At 41.6% G+C, this 24,486-nt stretch overlaps 1 protein-coding gene across 1 annotated transcript in view; it reads left to right on the forward strand.

Annotated features, from left to right (window-relative positions):
- Positions 1–8,792: 8,792 nt before the first annotated feature.
- Cped1 (cadherin like and PC-esterase domain containing 1) overlaps positions 8,793–24,486 on the forward strand; it is a 252,839-nt gene continuing 237,145 nt past the window's right edge. The window contains exon 1 of the mRNA XM_051175736.1: positions 8,793–9,928. Within this exon, the coding sequence (XP_051031693.1) occupies positions 9,680–9,928 (249 nt within the window). The 5' untranslated portion in view covers positions 8,793–9,679. The remainder of the gene's footprint in view (positions 9,929–24,486) is intronic.

A 24,486-nucleotide genomic window follows, 5' to 3' on the forward strand; every position in this document is an offset into this window, starting at 1 on the left:
GCTTATCGTTTGCAGATGTCTTTAAGAGAAGCCTGGTTTTCTGTTGAAAAATAATTAAGCATATGTCATTGATCTTATGGTTTGGATTAGAAACGGAAGGGAATCTTTGTGTCATGGTCACATGACTGAAGAACCACATCCTGTCCATGAGCGCTACCTTCTTACTCACATGTCTAAATGAAGGCCAGCATTCCTGAGCCACTAGACAACCTGTGCCGCCTCTCCATGCCACGCATACACTTCAACTTGTGACAAGTTTAATGCTATACTGGAAAATGGAAATAGATGCCTAAATTACACAGGAAAAAAAAAAGGATGACGGGAAGGGAGGGAGAGAGGGATGGAAGGGAATGTAAAAGGGAAAGAATGAAGAAGCGAAATCATATAGCTCTTTTATAACAAATGAGATCTCTATTGAGAATGTAAGTTGATATGTCACATAACAAAAGCAGAGTATAGTAATTCTGGCTTCTTGTGAGCGTGTAAATGTCTGTCCTAAAGGAAGTTAAACATGGGATCATGCATTGACTAAGTGGTCCTCATCCTGTGTACTCAGTGAGTCTTAACCCTCTCAGCTGTTTGTCTGTCCATCCAGCCACATCCACACACATATGTGTAAATAATATCTACATGGTATTTGTTTGGGGAGCTTTTGGTTTGCTTGCGTATTTTGATACGGGGCCTCCCTCTATAATTCAGGATAGTGCTCACTGTGTAGATCAGCTGGCCTAGGATTTGTGCTGATCCTCTTGAGTCAGCCTCCTGGGTATATATAGTTTAAAGGATGCATATTTGAAAGGTATTTAAGATGCTTAAAAGAAACTCTGCATCCATAATTAACACTTGGGAGGAAAGGATCTGTATAATTATACCTATGGAGTTGCTAAAATCACAGAGAAGCTGGCCATGCCTCTGCTGATTCTCACCATTCTAATGTAAGGAACCAGCAGATCTTACGTAGCCACAGATAGGAATTGCACAACTGTCCCTCCAGTTAAATTTGAAATTTCCCAGCCTAGCACTTTTTGGCATTTCTCTGCCAATGATTGTTTCGGGGTGGTCTTCATTAGAGGATAGAGTTAATAACAACTGTGGACTTCTGCACTAAAAGTCAGTGGCCTCTGTGCCAAAAGTATCCCAGTGCCAGATGTGACAACCAAAAATGTCTCGAAAAGCTACTAAATGTTCCCTAGGGAAGAAACTGACTCCCTGAACCAAATATCACCGAGATACGAAATTATTAGGAAAACAATGGGGAAAAATGATATGAAGTATTTTAATCAGTAATGTTTAGGTTCCCACAATGCAAAATTTTAAAGCAATCACTTGCACGTAGACACTTGGATACAACAGAAGCACAGAGATAGGCAAAAATCATTTTCAACATGCAGTAACTTACATACTGTATAGGTGTGTTAGCACAGTAAGAAATAAAATACAGCACACAGTGATGCAAATAAATTTGGTGTCAGTGCAAGTTAATTCAAAACGCCTTTAAAGAGACAGTGGGAAGTAAGTGACCAATTGAAAATTATGAACTCAGCAGTTGACTCATTTTTAAAAGGTGGCACCAAGTGTTCACTTACAGAATCCCCCGGGTGCTGTGTGGTTTGCAATCAGTCTCTAGGGGGAAACCTAAAGTCAGTAGCATTTGCTTATGAGGCTTTAATTTATCAGGTCAGATTTTTCATCTTGAAATGTACAGATTGCAAGAATCACCTGTTGAAACCAACAAAAAAGGTAAACAGTATGACCATGAAGAAGTTGAACTGTGTTTATTCCCATGTGTAAATTGAGTGGACACTGCATGCGGGCAGTATTGCAGGGTGCCTTCTTACTTTTTAGACACGATTCTCAGATCGTTGCCATATTCAAACTTTTTTTAAGTTGAAACCTGTATCTTGAACAAAAGTGGCTCCACATGGTGATTTGGAGAGAAGCAAGTTGAATTGAAAGGAAATTAGGCATGTTCAAATGTTGACTACATTAAACATCAGAGGACAAAATAACAAAAAAAGGAATTGTTTTAGTGTAACACGTCTTAGGATTTCACTGGCTAATGAATGCCACAGCACATCCAGAACCACATATGAGCCTAACTGTAGACACTTCTCTGTCTCCGTGAGCAAGTGATCAAAGGATGCTTGATGGTAAATATGAAGCAGAATCATAATCTCTACATGCAGAACTTTATTTAAAATACCTAATGTGGTGCATTTGTGTATATGAGCAAAGTGTAGCATCTGCCTCCAAGGAACAAAGGGTGTTAAAGAATATATTTCACATAAAATTTTCTATTCAATTTCGTATATATTTTGTAACACAGAGAAGACCCCCATGACCTTGACTGGTGTTATTTTTATTCCACATGAGTAGAAAGGAGACTTGGTTTTGTGCGTTTACAATTAAAATCGATAAAAATAGCTCTGTTGTGAGATTTATCATACCCCTCCATTAAGAAATTCTTGGATGCCTAAGGTTTGCCTATGAAGACCAAGTAAATTTAAACTTGGAAATTACTAAAACCGTCCTCCACTGTGCTAATACTTTCCCAGCTTTATTTTTGAGTGGTTCCCTGTTAGAATGCAAAGTCCATGTTTTGCCTTTGTCAGCAGTTGAAATGAGATTCTTCAAGGTCGGTTGAGAAATGGCCTCTGTTTTGAAGCTTTCCTTACCACTTCCTGTAGGATATGAATTCCCTATTTTGTTTCTCCATGACATGAGGCTTGATTTCACTTAAGCTGTGTGGTCAGGTCACTTCCTCTTCTTCCTAAGCTTTACTGATAGGTACATTTCCCACAAGACGGGTCCATGTCAGAGGCCCCAACCAATACAATGACATTTGCTAATATGAAACTGTCCTCCTAAGAGATAACCAAATCTTTCTTGTTCATCTTGTGTTAAGTGAGATTCAGAGGAGCCTGGTGGATATCTAAGAAGTCATCAAATTTCTCAGTGGAAACAGAAATGATAGAAAGTTGTATGAACAAGATGCGAGCTTTAATACATTATGTCACTGAGATTTTAAAATTGTTAAGTCATCCTTCTTGGGCCAATCACTCTGTCATACTCTAGTCATTTATAGTATTTGTCACATGTCTACTGTTTTCCATAGTGTCTAAGATGCCTTTTAAATACATGTAAATATGTGACTCGTGATTTAAAATTACCAACTTACGTTTAGAGTTTATTGGGAAAATTCCAGAGTGAGCATTGCCTGAAAGATGGTAGCAGCTGAGAAGGTAGTCTGATTTTCAAGTGATGCCTCACTGCTCACAGCATTCTCAGGAGTTGACTTGCAGCATCTCCATGACTACCTGCAACCAGATTTCATACTATCAAGAGCAGGGACCTTCTTGTAGGGAAAAGCATGCCCTGGAGGAAGCCAGCAAGGCCCAGAAGACTGCAACAGAAGGGATGTTCACAATGAAATGTATCACAAGAAACAAAGCTTTTGGATCATCAAGTGATATTTGACGCTATTAATCATGATGCCCCTAGTTTATGATAAAATTGAGATAAATATATATATTTATAAATATACATATACAAATTATATAATATAAATATACATATACTATTGCGGTAAATAAGGATCAGGATAAACAAATAGGCCGAATAGATGTTTATTCAGGGAGAAATAACTTACAACCTAGACAGATGAACACCAGGAAATTCAACCCGATCCTCTCCTGTCCGAGTCACGCCAGCAAGAGAGAGCGCCTTCCTGGCCCCCTCCGACCTCCTTCCTCAGGTCCTCTCCGCCCATCGCTCCACCCCCCAATGGGCGTGGTCAGTGCTACAGAAGGACTACCTCACTACAATATACAAATTATATAAGTATACATATACAAATTATATATGTGTGTGTATACACACATACACACACACACACACACACACACACACACACACACACATATATATATTCCTAAAGTTCTTGATCCAACGCTGGAATCATACACATATTTTTGTCTCCAGTTTTAAAAACGAATACCTTAAAATGTATTGTTCACAATCCCAGAACTTGGAAAGTTGAGATGGGAGGATTATAGGCTTGAGGCCAACCTGGGTTACAAAGCAAGCTCCTGGTCTGCATGGACTCCATAGTAAGACGCTATCTCAAAAAACAAAACAAAAACCAAGGAATGAGGGTAGGGTGGAATGCTTACCTAGCATGTGCAAGGCCCTGGGTTTGATCCCCAACACCACAAAACAAGCAAAAAGTCTTCAGCGATTATATGAGCCAAACTTAAACACCTCCAGTCCCTGCCCAAACCCAAAAGTAGCTAGATGTGCAATGAAAGATCTTGATTTATGTGTTGGTAAGATCACTGAAGGTTTTCATTTTGTGATAGATTGTTCTATTTGTACAACTTTGGAATTAGGTTATGTTTGCCACTCAATTGTCTCAATGCTGCTAAATGCCTACTTTTAAAGACTGAATTTTTTTTTTTTAGTGGAAAAGTAACTTTATGAACTAGATGTACAAAAGCATCCAATTTGAAACAATGCCAGATAACCCATTTCACAATTGTACTGCAGACATGCACTCCCACTACCATATCATTGAGCCAATATACTCTCTGTCTTTATTGTTTCCTGTTCAGGCTCCCACAGACTCCAGTATAACTCAGCTTAACCTTTCATTCAAACATATCTATTTTATAAGGAAGTCAAAGAACTCAAAGGTTTAAAAAAAATACTCAGTTAAAAAGTGGCTGCATGTAGACATTTGTCATAAAAAAAAAGGCATCAAATCACTTGCTAATATATGGCAGAATGATCAGTTTTTCTAAAAACAGGGAAATGCAAATCAAACCCATAGCAAGACGTTGTCTCACCCCCCCCCATTAGAATTGCTATTACAGAAAGCAAAAATTACAAATACAGTAAGAAGGTGGAGTATTGGTGACAGGTTTCCATGCTCATCAAAAAAATTAAAAATACAAGTACTGAATAGTAATGCCATAGCTGTGTATAGAATCAAAAGATACAAGATGGTATGTTTAAAGGTCAACCACAGTCTTGTTTACTGCATTATTTACAGCAGCCAAGGATGAAAATCATTATAGTGTTCTTTAACCAATGAGCAAAGACAATGAGGTACGGATACATCATACAGATGCAAAAAACGAATGAGATCCTGTTATTTCTGGCAACATGGATAGAGCTGGACATCATAAGGAAGAAAATAACAAGTATGAAAAGTAAAGACTACATGATCCCACTTTTGTGAATGCAAAAACAGAGTAGAATGTTGGTTACCAGATGCTGATGAGAGTTGGGGAGAGGCTGGATGAAAATGTTGGTTGCCAGGCACTGTTTTAATTAGAATTGGGAGTTTCTAATGTGCTATTGCACAGTAAGACCACTACAGAAGCTACAAAGAGGAATTTATAATTTAACATGTTAAAAGATATATTTTACATTCCAACCGGTTTCCCATCACTTATCTGACCCCACCCCCCACCCCCATCCACTCCTTGTCTATCCCCGTTCAGAAAGGGACAAGCCTCCCATGAGCTTGCACAAAGTATGTCACATCAAGTTGAGGCAGGACTTGTGTGGAGGTGGGGTCAGGTAATCTAACATGGGGAACAGGTTCCCAAAAGTCAGCTAAGTGCCTGGAAGAGGTCCTGCTCTCACTGTTAGAAGCCTTACTAGAACACCAAGCTACAGGATTGTCACACACATGCAGAGGGCCTAGGTTGTTCTCCTGCAGGCTCCTTGCCTGTTGGTCCAGCCTCCATGAGCTCCTGAGAACACATCAGCTGTCTCTGTGTCCCCCATCAGCACCCCTGTGGCTGGTACAAATTCCTCTTACATTTCTTCTGCAAGACTCTCAGAGCTCAGCACAGTGCTTATCTGTGGATCTCTGCCTCTGCTTCCATCAGTTACTGGATTGAGCAACTCTGAAGGCAATTAGGGAATAGATGTATCTGCTTACAGGAGATAACCAGTTCAGGCATCCTCTCCACCATTGCTAGGAGTCTTAGCTGAGGTCATCCTTGTGGGTTGCTGGGGATTTCCTTGGCACCAGGTTTCTCCCTAATACCAAAATGGAACCCCCTATCAAGATGTCTCTTTTCTTACTCTCTTCCTCTGTCCTGCCTTCAACCTGTCTTCTTCACTGAGTCTACCCAACCCAACTCTACTTCCCATCCATCCATCCATCCATCCATCCATCCATCCATCCATCCATCCATCTATCCATCCATCCCCTAAGTTTACCCAGGAGATCTTTTCTACTTCCTCTTCTTAGGGAAATGTACACTGCCTCGAAGAGGAATTCTTAATGCTTTTCCCTAAAGAAATGATAAACATTGAGTCACTAGATATGTTAAATCTGACTTAGGAATAGCACATTATATGCAAGTATAGGAACATTACACAGCACTGTATTAATCTGTACAATGTCCTTATCTTTATCTAGCCATTAACATTTTAAATTCAAATCTGTCTACTCCTAGGCAGGACTAAAGCCCACAAGTTCACCCTCTCAAGCCAGTTACTATCTGTTCCCCACCTTCGTCTCAAAGAACGATGGGAAGAGAACAATTAGTGCCAGAATTTGCATCTGGTTCTTTTATGGTTCCCGTGGCTCAGGAACCAAACCTGTTAGATGTCACAGGTTTGACATCTCACTACATCCCAGGCTCTGTGGGGACCAAGCCTGGAGATCCAACCCTGGCAGATGTGCATCAGCACCCATCCACCTGCCAGCTATTCAGAATCCTCAGGTGCTGCCCATGTGTAGTGAGGTAGTCCTTCTGTAGCACTGACCACGCCCATTGGGGGGTGGAGCGATGGGCGGAGGTGACCTGAGGAAGGAGGTCGGAGGGGGCCAGGAAGGCGCTCTCTCTTGCTGGCGTGACTCGGACAGGAGAGGATCGGGTTGAATTTCCTGGTGTTCATCTGTCTAGGTTGTAAGTTATTTCTCCCTGAATAAACATCTATTCGGCCTATTTGTTTATCCTGATCCTTATTTACCGCAATACCCATGCATAGTCTCACCTGGGCCAACACTTCAAACCAGGTACTCTTGCCTCACAAATGATGGATTTAGACTTCACTATTCCAAACACCTGTTTCAGAGCAGCTGGAAAGAGGTAGTGAACATGGTGATCTATGCCCACAGGGGTCTCCTCTAAGGCCTGATGCAGCCCCAAGAATCTCATTCCATTTGACCCTATACTCTGCCACATTCCAGTTCTAACTCCTCCTCCTTCTCCTTCTTCTTCTCCTAGTATTACTTTATTGGCTACCTTTTTCTCCCTTGGACTCTGTGGGCAAGTTGGTGAATTGAGTCCCTCAATTTACCAGAATACTTTCTCGATTCTTTTTAGCCAAAGTACAGTTACAACATTGTCTAAAAATTTTCTATTCTGCTGGCTGTCCCTTCTCCCAACCCAAAGACTATTCTATTTAGCATCCGATTAACTCTTCCGTATTTGGACTTAAAAAAGAAACCTTCCTCCCTCAAACCTTGATTTTTCAGAATTCAAGCCTTAATATTAACAAATACCTATTTGGCCCATATCTCCCAGTAAACAGCTTTACCACACTCTAAGCCATTCAAATTTAGAGGCCTAGTGATTTCTATTAGTCTTCAAATCTTATTACATCCACCAAAAACCTATGGCATACAACAAACGTGCTCTCTTAACGTCTATACATGAAAACCAGGCTAATTTTCTCCCATTCCTTCATTTGCCAAGGGATTGAAGATTTGAATTTACATATCAAATATTAAAACATTTTATAAAGGATACCTAAAAGGACTTGAAATGAGTGCGTGTCTATTCTATAATGACCTAATTCATTTGTTTTTAAGGTACTAACAATGCTTATCTTTCAACACAGTCTCATGTATCTCAAGCTGGCTCATAGATTAAGAAGTTTCTTGCTAGCAAGAGCTATCCATTTTTCTGAACCTGTTGTAGCTGTGAACCTCTAGGGGGCGCTCTTCCTCACAAAATATTAGGGACAAATGGCTGAGTCCTGTAGAATGGGCTTACTCTAGGGGTGTGGCCTCACGGGAGAAAGTCTGCCTCAAGTCCGGTTAGACCTGAAGTGTAGAAACTATCTGGGTTTAGAATGCCTTCTGTGAGCCTAAACCAGTCCTTGACAGAGGTGGCAAAGCAAGGACCTGTGCAAGGACCTGGAAGTTCTCCTTCATGGTCCCTCAGCGGGCAGAGCCAAGAGTGATGGGGTTAGCCAAACTGCCCTGTGTTAACAAAGCCCTTGAGGAAGTCTGTATGGAATTAAATTAAGCCTGCCCTTTCTTCTGGGCAGAAGTTAGCTAGGGTCAGCTCATTTGAAGAGCCAATCATTGCACTATTTGCCTTGGAAAGACCTCCAAAGCGAGCACTTGGTGCAGGAGCGAAGAGGGGGTTTTCAGTTACTCGTGTGTTTCCGGATCTGTGGTCCAGACTGTCCTAACGACTCTCTTGTCCTCTTAAGCGTGACCACATTTCCCTGGAGTGATGAACTTCCCCGTTAACTCAGAGTTTGCCTTCATCTCCTCCTTGACCTTTAGCATCTATTGACTATGAGCCATTTGTTAGCTTAGTGCTGTTATTAGGAAAATGCAGTGACACAGATGATCAGGCATCAAGTACGTTTCTAGTTCCGCGAGTCTGGATAGGCAGCCACGTACCACGGGCGACCCTAACTGCTGTCCCCCAAGTGCAATAGCTTTCCGTTTACTGATGCAGGACTGACAGCGAGGCTCGGACTGCCCCCAAGGCCAGACGAGTCCCGGGCTTAGCTCCGCCCAGCTCGGCCTGGGTGGCAGTGATGGCCCAGGTCCCCCGGCTCTGCGCCCTGTGTGCAGCTGGCGTGCGCGTGTCTCCTCGTGTCTGCGCGTGTGTGTCCGCACGTGTGAGTGAAATGAGGTGGAGTGCTACGCCTGGGTGTTTCCTTCCAAGTGATTTTGATCAGCAATCCATTAGGGGGTCGTGGAAAAAATACTCTGGCTGAAAGGATGAAAACTGAGTAAGTACACAGAACTTTGAACTTGAAACAGAATGCGACCGAATGCAAGCAAAACCCTGACAGTAACCACACGCTGCTATTCCCTTCTTATGTTAAAAGACCGGCATGCTGACAGCAAAGTGGCAATTTAAAACTGAACGAAAGGAAGCAGTTCAGGAACATGAAAGGCCGAAAGCAGGGCGGCTTTAAAACCGGAGGGAAAATGAGAAACTGCTAGGGCAACCTGGCCTGAGCCCAGCTGTGCAACAGGCACTTCGCGTTTAATCTGCCGCGTCTTCGGGACTGTTTTCAGACTCCAGATCCGCTTTACTGGGCTTTCTCTTTGCCCCAAAGCCGAGACAAGCTGAACTCTTGAGTTGTTGAATGTTGTGGGAATAAGACATTGCCAGAAGAAACTCTTGGCAGCCGGGGATGCGTTCGGACGATTTCTTTATTTTGACATCTTAAAAATAAAAATAAAAATAATAAGCGGGTCAGTCACTTTTTATTGTCCGCGGAAGGGATCTTGTTAACCACCTCGGACCTCTGGGACCTGTGGCATGAATCTTTGGCATGAACCTTCGGAAAGTTCTCAAGTGGAGATGGGGCGAACTTGATTGGAGTTGTGCAAGAAGAAGACCGATGTGTGCTTTTCTCAAGCTGACATCGTGGCCAGGGGCCAAGTGAAGCTGGACTGGTCATGGTCTGTCGACCGGTATTCCTTTGCCGCCGGCGATTTTGCCCCCGACCTTTCCTGGTGGGTTTGGTGGTGGCAATCTGTCTCTTTTACCAGACCCTAACACTCCGAGGGACTAAGAAGCTTGCAGCGGAGGTTGCTGGGACTGTCCCACACACACCCTCTCAAACTCAGGCTAGCAGATGCAAGCAAGGATACCCGAGGGACAAAGGGTGCTTCCTTCTCTCGGCAGATGCTCAGGAAATTAGGAAGGTAAGTTTGAGCTTAGACTGAGCGGTCAGACTCTCTCTTCTTTCTGCAAAACTAAAATTAACTTCCATGAGGTCCGAAAGGGAGCCGGAGTGTAAACAGTCCAAAGTGACCTGCTGGCTGGGTGATGTGTTACATAAGCCCTGGAACTTCCTAAACATACTCAAAGGGTTCTGACCTTCATCCTTCAGACGTGCTCTTCATTTCAGTGAAATGAAATGGTGTCTAAAATGCTAGGAATCTAAGAAATCTGGGGATGTATGCATCAGAAACCAAAAGACACAGTTTAAAAATCCCTGGATCTATCTCTTTCTTTAAAGCAGAGAGCCAAGATGTTCCAGGAATTCCATCTTGAGATCTGCTAAATTGGTTCTGAAGTTGGTGAAGACATTTCTAAACCAATGCATTCCTTTCTGAACCATTTAAAAGAATAGTGCTATTTGTTTTTTTTTTTTTTTAGAATAATTGGCATACTGTTTAATTGTTCATAGAATTAGGGAACACCAGTTATGTGTCCATACCTAGAATCTAAGCACTAGGAAGGCAGAGGCAGGAAGTAAGTGCCAACCCAGTTTGCTCTCCATGAAGAGTTCTGGGCTGGACAGTTTTTAGTAGTGAGGCATTCTTTTTTCAAAGTGTGCATTTACGATTTGGTATGGTATGGTGGCTCACGCTTATAATCCCAGCACTAGAAAGACAGAGGCCAAAGGCCAGGGGTTCAAGGCTAGCCTAAGCTAGCTACAGTGTAAGCCCAAGTCCAGCCTAAGATATAGTAGACACTGTCTGGGGGTGGGAGAAGCAAAACAAAGAGTTGGAGAAAAAGAGATCATCCTGTATTTATGATGGGTAGGTTAGTCTCACTCTTTTTATTTAAAAACTATAGCAAACAACACAAATCCACAAAAAACATACAACTTCCTTTTTAATATTGCACTCTGTTCATGCCTAATTGCAAATGCAGACCTTTCGCTGTCAAGTATAAAGAGGGAAAAGAAAAAAAGTTGAAAAGCTGGTTATTTAAAACATTGTGATGGGAAAACCACTGGAACTAGTGATACTTGAAATAGTATACAGCAAGATACCTTTGGGATCTGTAAGAGGTAACTTCTAAGTAGACTTAGGGGGGAGTTTGTGAGCCTGCTTATTGGTTGGAGCAGAACTTTATCTTGGGTTGCAACATAGTTGCTGTTGTCAGTACTGCCGTGGCCAGGACCACCACTATGCTGTCTGCTCAAGTCTTTTGTTCATTTCATTTCAGACTCATAACCTAGGTACATAGCTGGGTAGTAAGTAGGTGGGGTTACTCATCGTAAAAACAAGTTGACTGTCACTGAAGGATGCTCAAATGGTCCATATGGCTAACAGAATGCCCTGCTGTATCCCACAGAAAGCAGTCTGCTTTGTCCCTCCTACAATATACGCTCTTAATAAAAGCAAGCTGAACACTGGTGCAATTATTTCTGAGGCCACAACTTGAAAAACACACGCCAAATCCCAGTAGATTAAGATGATGACCCCTTGAAGACTGTCACATGGGTGTATTCATTTGTTTGCAAAAATGTGAAGTTGGGGCAAACCATGAGCAGAGGAAATAATAGTAGAAGACAGAAGGACAGTCTGTGTGAGGCAATCTTCAGATGCAGTGAAGTAACAGGAGATCGTACTTTCTGGTTTGTTTGTGTAACCTTTTCTTTGCTTTTTAAAAGTATTTTCTTGAACACTTCAGATTTATGACAGATGTATGTACAAGAATTTTAAAGCTGCTGTTTTGTAATCTTAAAACTACTTTTTTGGTAGTTTGTAAGTGTAAAGTTCTTTAAAGATAGATGAGGCAAGTATTTAAAAGCTTAAATATTTTCTAGAAAGTTTAGGTGGAAATGATTCATTAATTAATATGCAATCTCCTTTTTGCCCCTACTAGGCATTTTCTGATCCCAGCTTTGTTTGTAACCTAGCATATGTTAACTGTTACTTGTATAGTGTCACAGAAAATTCCACTGCAGCTTTAGAACTACTGCTCCTTGGAAAACATCTGAAACTTATTGGCTGCTGGTGTAAAAAAACATTCAGTCTAGAATTTTCTTCAACCAGAAGAATGCCAAACACATGATGATTTTGGCTTCCAAATGATTCACAGTCTTAAATATTTAAAACATAAGCAAAATTCTAAATTGAGAATCATAGTTCGATGAATGCGAAAACTGTGTTTCCAAACATTTGCTCTGTACCTCTGGTTTTAATGTGTGCAACCCACTGATAGCAAGGAAGGCAGAAAGAAGGTAATGTGAAAGCCTCAGTCAAAACCAGAGACAAATCGATCTTGTTTGTACTATATCTTCCAAAAGGTGTCAAATAATAACCATCTGCAATGATGAAATATTCTTTCAGATATCTAACATGGAGAGGGTAATCAGTTAAGAATGCTTTATAGATCCTGTAAAAGAAAAAAATAACCACTCATAAAAGTCACTAATGAAATGACCAGTGAGGCGCCGTAGAGGTTAGTGTTCCTGTAGACCTACAAGTAGCTTTTACAAATGATATTACATAGGAGTAGATTTTTCTTCATCTGTGCATTTGGAAATCTGTGATCACTTTTATTGACAGGCCTCATTTACTTCAGTTGAATCCACCCATGTTAACCTTAAATGCTTTTAAAGATGCTGCAAACCACTGGATTTGGCTGTATAGGAAAAAAAAATGTGTGTTTGAACATATAAAAACTCTCTCAACACAAGAAATGTCATGCAAACTCTTGCATGCATGTGTCTATACAGATCTCTATGGGCAAATACTTGATTTTTTATTCAGAGCTAAAAACTCACCAAGACCGCTGAAAGTGCTTCAATGTTTAATTAACTACTCACTCTCTGTACATCAATTAGGTCTGGATAAATAAGCCCAAAGTGATAAAAAAAAAATAAGTCTTCTAAGGAGGACATTCAAACAAACAAATAAATAAACACTCATGGACAAGTGGAATATTTTTCTAATCACAGTTGTTCATTGATGAATAAGCAGCAAGTTTTACCTGGTCTTTGGGGGCAGCAATTCCTTCTTGGAAGAGACCTTCTGTGCTTTATCTACCTGGTAACAGAGGATCCTGTAGTTGGGAATATTTGAAGACAGTAACTTTGCCTTCCACACCTTCCCCACCGGGACCTGATTCAACATTAAATCTGTTCCCAGTGCCAGTGAGATCACAGTATTCAATCTGCCAATTTTCCATAAGGAAGCACTCTCCCCTCTTTCTGGCCAAATTTTAATTCCTTTTCCAACTTTTTACATTCCACTATGCCTTGTAAAGCAGATGTCCTACTGTCATTTCTTCTGGATTTTTCTCTCAGCATTGGTTGCTTAAATATTATTTAATAATCTTCCGTGTCTTAAAACCATTCCAACTTAATATATAAACATAGCTCTGTTGTCTTCGCTGAGGTAGGTTTCTCTTTAGATGTATCCATTTTTATGGACTCAGATGCCTTAGCATTTCATAACACAGAAAAATTATAAACAGACACAATGGGCGAGATCTCCTTAGTCCACGCTTCCCTAATGGAAACAGGCTATTTGAGGACTGTGTTTAGACTCGGGAGAGCCATGTGTTTCTGATTATCTCCCGTTGTGGCTACACAACGAGAACTACTATTCCTTGGCCTGTTGCTGGGCTGTTTGTGTTCCAAGTCTCCCTCACTCTCCCTTCAGGAACTGGGCTGTCCCACCCCACTCTCCCTGATCCAGGATCCAGTGTAGCCCGATGTAAATAAGCAAATGTCCTCACAATCTCAGGGTTACCAGACCAGAGACCAGATAAAAGAGAAAGGAGGACGGATTGAAAATCCAGTGAGTGAACTTTCTGGGGTCACATCCAGAGAAGCTGTCTTCGGCTACGGAATCGCAGGCTTTAGAGGCTTCCTCTTCTCCTGTCTTTCATCGGATGGTATCCATCCAATGCTTCTGGGTGCTCAGGACAGCCAGTAGAAGCAGCCAGGGCCTCTGATACATGCATCACTTTCCCAGTACAAATTGTCTGAAATGTCTGCTCCTTTTAAATACGCAGTATGAATAAGTTAGTCAGTGGCAGTGAGAATGGTGTGTGTGTGTGTGTGTGTGTGAGAGAGAGAGAGAGAGAGAGAGAGAGAGAGAGAGAGAGAGAGAGAGAGAGGTGGGTAGAGTGAAACAGTCCTCAGTTGTACAGCCATAGTAATGGCGTGAGAAACACCTAGCAGCAGACAGGTAAAGCACAACAGTCTCATGACAAGTGTTACAGTAGTGGTAATAATGCCAGATTCTAACAATCCACAGAAAGAATCTCCACGGTCCTGCCTCTTGGAAAATGACTTTGCTTTCTTTAATAAAAAAAAAAAAAAATCTGTAATTGTCTCGTGGAGAGCCCTACTCATCACCTGAAAGAGAAATACTTCAGTTTCTCGTTTTCTTTCTCTCCTTGATCCCTGTTAATCATTTATCCATATATTTTCATTCGGTGTGTAAATATGCACTGATACGAGCTAGGCAATGAGGTACTGGCGACCGAAGACTAGAAGCCATTGTGAGACAGTGTAAGAAAAGTGCTAGAGAATGGCTAAATTCTAAGATTAGTCTTTGAAAGTAATAAGAGGAGGCACAGAGGGAGCTGGGCATTTTTTTTAAAGGTGTAGCAAATATAAAAACCTACATATGCATATGAAAGAAAACAAATAGCTTAATAAGCTGTTATGGTGCATGCATATGCACATTTGAACGCACACACGTGTGTGTGTGTGTGTGTGTGTAAAATCTAATATTATGTTGATATGAACATAATAAGTTGTCTGAATTCTGAAGGAATAAGACAATCCCTACAGAATGCAAAGATTGGCATGTATCGATTGAGGGGAAAACAAGATACGAAATGGTCTGGAGCAGAGTACTCCTGAAGGGAGGCGAGTAGGGAGGCTGGTTAAAGAGGCCTGCCTCTCTTTCGCCGAATCTTGTCCTCCTTGTGCATTTATAAGCGCCGTTTCTTCAGTCTCCCCCAGGGTTGGCTCCACAGTCACTCTATTACAAAAATTCTCACTTTTCCATCGGGCCAATGCGCATGCTTAGAAGTGACAGCATGGTAACAGGCTTCTTGGCACCGAACAGACTAACTAATGTTCTTCCTCTTTCTCTATTTCCCCTCACAGATATTATAACTGCTTCTGTTGTGTGTACTCCCCGGTTGCCTCCACTCTCTCCTAGCCTTTGAAATTGGTCCTCTCTACTAAAAACTCTCTCCTGGTTACCCTTGACAAGCAATGACGGTCCACTTTCAATTTTGATCCTTCTTCTAGAAGCAGCTCTCATCACTAAACACCTTAAAACCCTCCGTTTTAACAGAGCCACGCAGCAGGCATAGTCTGTGATCCCCGAATAACTCACGGTCCCCTTTCAAGGTTCACTTCCGTCCCTTCCACCCCGATGATGAAAGTAGACATCTTGAATTTCCATCCTTTGGACTTCTCTCTTGTTTTCTTCTTTCCCTTGGTGAAAGTGTGTCAAGAATCAACTGCCTCTCCCATGCCCTGCTATGTTTTCTAGAATGATTAAAAAAAAAAAAAAACCTATGACTATTTGAATATGTAGAAGTCGGCAATCTGCTGACATTCCTAGTTAATGAATAAGATCTGATTTCCTCCTACATTTTCCTGGTTATACTAAATATATGGTTAGAACCATGCAAATATCTTTGTTCCTTTTTGTTTCTTGCCCCTCTCTAAACTTGCTGACTTGGCACCTGACCGATTTGAGACCACACAACTGACTCCAAATTCAAATGTACTTGGTGTCTTTTGTTTATTCTTTCTCTTTGTTTTAATCATTTAAAAATAATTAATATTGGTTTAAAAAGTCACATATGCTCCAAAATATATTCAAATACGTAAGTATATACAATGCATATTTTGAGCCATTACTCTAAACCCTATTTGCCTACTGATTCCCAGACTATTACCCGACCCATAGATTTCCTCTGTGGAGTTCACACACCACCTTTAGACATGTTGATCCTTTTCTATCTCTAACTTGTGATTGTTCTTGGAGACCATGAGGGCTAGCTAGCCCTTTATACTGAGTACTTTAGTAAATGTGACCTTAACATAAGCCCTCATACTAACTAAAGATTAGTATAAAGTGACATTTTTCCTACTTCACCCCCCAAAATTCAAGTTTCAAATTAACAAGGTTTTAAAATCTTAGATTTGCCTTTGCAGTCTCAATACTGAGTCATAGTTACAAAAGCCTTAGACTATACTTCATGGTCTAGTATGCTTTTCTAGTATCATCAGAACTTGTCTTGTCTGGCAAGCTTCAGAACACAGACTATAACTTTATTTCCCACACTTCCCTCTGTCTAACGTCTCTTCCAATATGTAAGTCCCAGTCAAGCTTCCTAGAAAGAAATCTTCATAATCCTTCTTAAAGCCGTCTTAAGCCCAGGAAGTTTCATCTTCTCTTTCATGTTAACCGTTCTTATAAGCTGATGCTTTTTTAAAACACCCCCAATGAAAGTTATTTTTCATTATAATTATTCAGAAGAGATATTATAATATTACAACCCCAAATAAGTTAGGTATTATTAGATTCAATGCTTTCCTTCCATAAGGGGAGAAAATACAGTTCACAAAATGAGGCTTCAAATCAGTGGTAAAGACAGGATAGGACTGAGAACTGTTTTCTTTCTGTATCTGTTCTACCTCATACCCTAGACTCACTCATTAGTGTTGTGGAGTTGAATTATGTACCTTCCTCTCCAAGACACGTTGAAGTCTTAACCCCTGTGTCTCAGAGTATGACTTTATTTGGAAGTAGATTTGGGACAGATGTAATTAGTTGAGATAAGGCCACACTGGAGTCCTTCAGGGCTCCTAATCCAATATGTGAAAAGTCCTTAGAAGAATCATGCTGTGAAAAGATGAAGGTAGATATGTACTTGAAGCTTTGCCCCCAAGAGCACCAGCAATGGTGGTACCAGGATTCCTGGGGTTCGGAGACAGAAGGATCCAAGAACTCTTTGATTTCAGGCCTCTCACCTCCATGACAACTAAACAACAAATGACTTTGGGTTTAAGTCACTAGGATTATGGTGCTTCGTCACACAATCTTAGAAGACTAGGAGAACTGGGGAAGCAGAACGCTGTAGTATACAGACGCTCTGGAGTCACATTAATGACATTTGTTAACTTGTTTGCTTTGGGTCCATTTCTTGACTTCTGGAGAATTTACTTTTCCTCCCTGACTATATTAGTATTAGTACTTCCTTCCTAAGGCAAACAAGGAGTCTAGTGAGATAAATCTTGTGAAACCTTCAAAATGTTTTCCAGACATGATGGGTTCGGGCATAGGGGTGGTCATTATGTACGTTTTCCTAGCCATCCTCTCCAGTCACTATTGTCTTCAACATTTGTCCTCACAAAATAGGTAAGCAACCATTGTTGCAGTGAATATCACCGCCCCCCCCCCAATACTGATGTCCTTTAACAGTGAAATGGAATTTTAGAACCAGCCAAAATTTGGAAAGACTGACCTGTCACTCAAAGGTGGATTTGTGTACCTATAGCTAAAGCTCGAAATGCTACCTGTTAACATTTTTAAAGCACGGGATGTTACTATTAACACCATGTTTCAGCTGAGGACTTGGAGAGTTGAGTTGAGTGAGGAGTGAATGTCATTAAGATTTTGGGGCCCTGAATAAACATACTGTTGTGCCTGTTTGTTAGTTTATTGACTTTCTCTGCCAGGAACATAAACTGCTTATGGTCAAAGACCACTTAATTTGTTTATCGCTAGGTGGTATCCAATGCTAAGACAGTACCTAATGTGTAGTAAGCACTGTCTGAGTTAAGGAGAGAGTGATGAATCTGAGGGCTAGTGAGGTCCGACGCTAAGGCAATGTCAGGAAATGACAAGAGCTCTTTTTGCTGAGGAGTCCTGATTTTCTCTTCCCTGCACCAGTGGCCCCTGCATGCCTTCCAATGCCATTTCTTGGATTTCCAAGCAATTTGCCATACAGAGTTTGCTCTGTGACTTATCGCAATCATTTTTACCTTCAGTTTTTGTCTCCTTGGGATCCTTAGTGTATGAACAATCATGTACATCTCATATATGTATATATATGTATATATGAGATGTATATATACGTATGTGTATATGTACATACGTATATATACATCTCATATATACATATATATACATATACATATACATATACATACATACATACATACATACATACATACATACATTGTTGCAGGTGGTTGGGATCCCAGCCAGGTGCCTCCAAATGCTTGATTTATTTTTATCCAAAAAATTAAAAATAAGGACTCACACAGGCTGGTCAAAGTGGCAAAGATAGCTTTATTCGGAAATAAGCAACAGTACGGATTAGAGAGACAGAGACAGAGAGAGAGATTGTCAAGGTTGACAGCTGATCACATAAGAGCAAGGTATTCTAAAGTAGTGGTTCTCAAGCTTCCTAATGGTGCAACTCTTTAATACAGTTCCTCATGCTGTGGTGACCTCCAACTATAAAGTTATTTTTGTTGTTACTTCAAACCTGTAATTCTGCCACTGTTATGAATTATAATGTAAATGTCCAATATGCCGATGGTCTTGATCTACCTGTGAAATGGTCATTTGTCCCCCAAAGGGTTTGCAACCCACAGGTTGAGAACCAGTGTTCCAGGCCCACAAGTCTTAGTCTGGAGTCTCTTTTATGAGGCTTAAAGGAAGGAGGGCCAGGTTACTAAGGGTCACAGTTTGAGTGTTTCCTATTTTCATTGGCAGATTAAGTCATATATTCACTTTTTCTGCTGCAAACATCCTTTCCTATAATGTGTTTGGTTTCAATCAGAGGCACACGCAATGATAAACAGGGGATTTGTCTGAAAAGTTCACTTGGAAGATATAGTTTGTCTTACCATGCACTTGGACCCATTCCAGGCTGGATTGCCTTTTCCTTTGTTCATACAAGATACATCGGGAATATATTTGAATGGAAACCTTCTGAACTTGATAGTCATTAAGGCCAGAAAAAAAAAGTGCACTATTGTTCAGAGAGGGGTGTATGTGTAGTCTGGCATAGGGGTTTCTGTTTGGGGAGGGGTATGTGCATACAGTGTGAACAAATGAAATAGTCAGCCTGCCAAGAGCATTATTATAAGGGGAGAACCAGAGTATTGGGTCACTTTCCCTACCTTTCTCATCCTCTTTGTCACCTCTCTATCAATAATTTTCTACCTTGAGCAGTCATCTTGACTAAAAACTGAACTTTACCATACGTATTCACAGTTTAACTGGACTTGGATGAATGATCTTTAAATATGGGGGCCTGTGCCTAGTAGGCCTTCAGGCGACGTCAGCAAACTCTGAGGTGCGTAGCTACCCTGTATGGGCACGCAATGCCTGTGGATTGCTCTGAGCTGACTGATTAGAGCCATTTTAAAATTTTATAATGAAATACGAATATGGCAAAGCATTGCTCATTCTGAAAGACTTTCAAACAAATTCAAGCCTGCACACCTTAGACAGGCTTTAATGAAGTCTTGATGAAGCTCATATTTAAACAACAGCTGTGCAAATTTCCCTACATTTCATCAGTTTATTTGTGGGGTTCCTCCTCGTCCTTCCAGGACACTGCACTTCTCTGCGTTCAGCAGCTCCGACTCTTGTACAAATGGAATCGCAAACCTCCGTGAGAATCCTCTGATGTGTGAACCAGAAACCACGAGCTATGTGGAGTCCTGCCTCCCCGCTCTTATCTTTGAGTCTGTGGCTTTATGGGGGGAGGGGGCGTGTTTCCGTTTCGCTTTCCCATTGGCTTCCTTTGGATATCTGGATATTTTTTCCCTAGGCAGGCAGCCTTGTAAAAGGGTAAGCTCCTATTTTAAAAATAAGATCTCTGTCTCTGATATACACTATGCCAGAGTTGGAAACTGACAACGTTAAGTTAACTTGTCCATGTTGGACGTCCAGATACTTGTTTAAAACATAAAGCATAATTTTGACTTAGTGACGCTTAATAGACTATAATGATTAATTACTTTGTGTAATTACTCTGTGACATATGTGTAAAGGTAACAACAACAACAACAACAGCAAAATTACTCCTTTTAATTAAGTCTCTCAAAGCTTGTGTTGTTTATGACCCAATGAATAGGTGAACCTTATAATTACAAGTCAGGACAAATGGAGTTTTGGAGGGCCCTGATCATATGTCCTGAAACATAACCATCTTCCTATAACTGCTCCCCTGTGTACTTAGCATGCAGCAGCACATCTGTAATGTGGTGATGGAGAAGCTCTCCAGCTGTGCATGGTACCAGTGCAGATGGGCACATCAGTTTCCAACAAAGGCCCCGATGCCAAACATGGAGGTTATATTGAATAAGTAGATCAAAGATCTGGTTTGAGATACGCTGTGCCATTTGTTAGATATAGGCCCATAGGAAAGTTTACTTAACTTTGTAAGTGTCCCCCCGCCCCGTCCAAGCTCACGTGTGTGCCAGTCAGTTTTTGTCAGTGTGACACAAACAAGAGGCATCTGGTAAGAGGGACCGCTCAACTGAGGAATAGCTTCCATCAGATTGGCTCGTGAGCATGTCGATCAATGATTGCTGTGGGAGAGCACACCCACCGTTGGCAGTGTCACCCCTGGGCAGGTCATCCTGGGTGGGATAAGAAAGCAGGCTGAGCAAACCATGGGGAATAAGCCAGTGCCAGAGTTCGTCTGTGGTCTGTGCTTCAGGTCCCGGTCTCCAGTTTCCTGCCTTCGCTTTCGTGTTGGTTATTTGGGACCTGTAAACCCAATCAACTATGTTGTCTCCAACATGGTGTTGGTCATGCTGGTTATCACAGTAACCGAAACAAACTAGGACAACATATAAGACATGAATCAACTCACATGCTTGAACACATGAATCACGGCCAGAGTCACAGACGCAATCCTGTGTGCTTAAGAATCAACTTTGAAGTAGGCCTGCACTACACACGCTGCATGGATTAGAGTGCATTTATTTTGATACTCACATACAGCCCATATTTTTATTATCAACTTTCCTTCCTTATCTTTGTACAGGAAAAGATTCAAAGCCATGTGTCCTCTGGTAACAGGTCTCTATCACTTTCCCTGTGACAACTATATAGAGTTTAATGCTTTCCTGTTTGTGAAAATCATTCCTATCCTGCCCAAGAGCATGTGTTTGATGGGGAAATACAAATCTGTCTTTCTTTACAAAAGCACGAGAGTTGTCACGCATGTCGCTTACTCACCGGGTTTGGTCATTTAATTTTCTAGACAAACCTTATGACCCATCTAACCCTTGACAAGCTGAAATTGGAATCTGCTATTATGAGTCTGTCTGAGAGAAAGCGGGGTTCATTTGATCAATTCAGGACTGGGGAGTCTGGTGATAAGAAAGTCCTAATGGCAGTGAATAATCTATATGAAGAAAATAAAAATGTTTACTTCAATAGCAGTATTGGTTCTGGGCATTATTGGCGCTTCTGTTTTGTAAGCATAAAAAAGCAGGTGTGTTGCTTAGAGGGTGGTGGATACCCCTGGAACACACAAGAACAACATGTGCCTAAAATGGGGCTTGTTGTGACCCTTATGACCCTTTAGGCAGAAGGAACATTGCCCAGAATTGATATCAGGAGTCCTAGTTTAGTGCTGGAGTTGAGCCATCCCTCTCTCTCCCCTCTCTCCCTCCCTCCCCCCCCCCCCCTCTCTCTCATACACACACACACATTGGCAGTTTGAATTTTCTAATGTGGCCTACAGATGGCAATAACTATCTTAGTGTTGTTATGGGATCAAATTAAGCACTGGGTGAGAGAGCTTCGGAAAACTTTGAGATTCTAAAAGGCAGGGAAATTACATTATTATCTCCCAAAGGAAATTGTGACGAACATATTGCCATGGCATTCGCCCCTCCCCTTTGGAAAAAGAATGTATAAAGTGAACCATGAATATGATTACCTCCTTCTTTCATGAAAAAGTTATCATTTACTATGCTCTACAGATGTCAGGTTACAAAGCTATGTTTCAAGACACTGGTAGAAGTCCAAATTGTACTGCCACAATTGAATTTCTTCTGGATGGTTCTCTGTGTCTTTAACAAGCAGGGGGGACCTTAATGGCATTCCAAGAGCTTCAGCAGCAAGCCTGGCTCTCCCCTAGTGGAAATGTGAACAATAATTTAGCCAAAGTGCACAAATGCTCCCGGAGAAATAGAACAGGAAATTAACTTCTCGTTGGCAGTGCAGGAACTCCCTGACCTCGGTGAGAATACAGAATTTCCCAAGGAGCAGTCAGGGCTCCCTGCTGACTCTCCCAAGACAGGAGTGATTTCCCTTGCTCCCCTTCATTGCTTGCTTTGTCAATATCTTGTAGAACCATTTTCATCTATTTTTTTTCCCTGTGCAAACATTAACAACGCATCTGAAATTTCCCACAGTATAAGATAAATCAATTTGCCCAAGGATTTGAAGCTGACAGATTTGGGGTAGATTAGTTGGGTTTAGAAAGGAGTAAACTGGGGTTGGGAGCAGGAAGAGGTGAGCTTACTCTTTCTCTTACAAGGAAACATTAGGATGATATATCTGCTTTGGAAATTGATGGGGAAGGCAAATGTATTAGTGGAAATACACTCTTTCCAATACAGAAACCTCAAGATTCTCACCTGTCTCTTATTTTAATTTGTATTCTCTTTCTACGTTCTTATTTATTGCACGCATATGAGTGTTTTGCCTGCATACATGTGTACAAGAACATCTGATCCTCTTGATCTGAAGTTAGAGACAATTGTGAGCTGCTGTGTGGGTGCTGGGAATCGAACCCAGGTACTCCAGAAGAGCAGCCAGTGCTCTTAACTGCTGAGTCATCTCTCCATAGGCCCTCTTTTTATATCTTAATGTAAAAAAAAAAATGACCTCTTAAGAAAAGGCTTTTTAAAATCTGTGATAAGAAAGGAAGCGTGCCTCATCACACAATGGTGTGCACCCAATCCTAAGTCTGTGTCTTAGCAAAATCCTGAACAATGGTACTAAACGTTTTTCTGCTACACCACCAAATCTATAAGGCCCAGCATTAAAGCCAACCATTCAGTAAGATACAGAAAGGCGGTCAGGGCAGAGATTGTGTTTACATTAGTCCTGGCCCTTAACATGGCAGGTAAATGGAGGAGTGGGAGGTTCTGTCAGTTTATCCTTTGTATCCAGTATCGGATTTCCTATAGTGGCCTCAGTCCTTGAGGCTTGCTATTGGATCCTTGAATTTTGATACCTTCACCAGACTTTCATCTCCCCTCCTATCCCCTCCTCCACTTAAAAGATACTTCCTGCTTGGTTGAGAAGATTAAAGCAATGGGCCTTGTCAGAAGGGTTGATTTCTGCTGGACATGTGAACAACTAAGCTCTAGAAGGGATGTCTCACCAGTCATAGAAGATAGGCAAAAGCTTCACAGAGCTTCATACTGCATTCAAAGTGTTCCACACAACCTGGTCCACAGAGGAAGGAACAGGAAATGTCAGTATCTGCCTTGATGGATCAGTATTTGTGTTCTTGTGTCTTTAGGTACTGCCATTTGTTGCCAAGTTTTGATTCTGGGAGTAAGGAACTGGAGTCTAATACCTTAACCTTCTAGAGTGAGTCTATAGTTTGGAGATTGGAGCCTATCTTGAAAGGCTTTATCTGCAACATCTGGTAGAAGGATCAGCAATTGATAAGGCTATAGGCAAGGGAAAGCATTACTCAGGGTCATCTCAAAGGAGAGCCAAGCTTATAAGCAAGAAACACCTAATACAGGGAAGGTAAGGGGCCCAGAGAGTGAACAGCCAAGTGGGCCCTCAGAAGAATAACAGAAGGAGTGGTGAGATATGACTCCGCGTGCTTAATGGAAAACCACTAACTTCCTCCATGTGGGTCGCGGTTCTTGAATACTAAGCATGCCCTCTCCTACTTTTCTTGCCACTTTGGCTCCTGTGTGAATGAGATAAGGGCTTCTCTAGGTTTGCAGGTATATGCCTCTATCTCATAGATAGAGGCCAAGCCTGGTCTTTAACAAGAACTGGAGCTGACCTCAGCTGCCCCGGAGACGCAGGAACACCTGCACAGAGTGTGTCTATTATGCACCTGACCCATCTGTGCAGTGTATAGGGCCATGCATTTGGGGAAAGAATCCAGACAACTGGCTACGAATGCTAAGGGGAAGGGGGAAAGCAGGAAAAGCCAGAGACGCAACATGGCATGGCTTGGGTCATAGATAATAAATGTAGGCTAAGGAACCCATCCTCTTCCCTGTGGGGGTGTAAATATGAGGACTGGGTAGACAGTGGGTAGAAAAATCTCTCAATCCCTGAGTCAGTGCCTGAATGCTATACTCATATCCGGCAGGTGCTTCCTTAGGCTGGACTCTGCCCAGAGGAGAGCGTGTGCTCTGATGCCAGAAAGAGATTCCAGGCTGGCTGCCATGCATTTTTTTTTCATGGTGACCCACAGCAGAGGTGACGTGCAGAGTGGATAGTAGGCACAGGAGGACAGG

The sequence above is a fragment of the Phodopus roborovskii genome, unplaced genomic scaffold (genome assembly GCF_943737965.1).
Source record: "Phodopus roborovskii unplaced genomic scaffold, PHOROB, whole genome shotgun sequence".
Classification (NCBI taxonomy): Eukaryota; Metazoa; Chordata; class Mammalia; order Rodentia; family Cricetidae; genus Phodopus; species Phodopus roborovskii.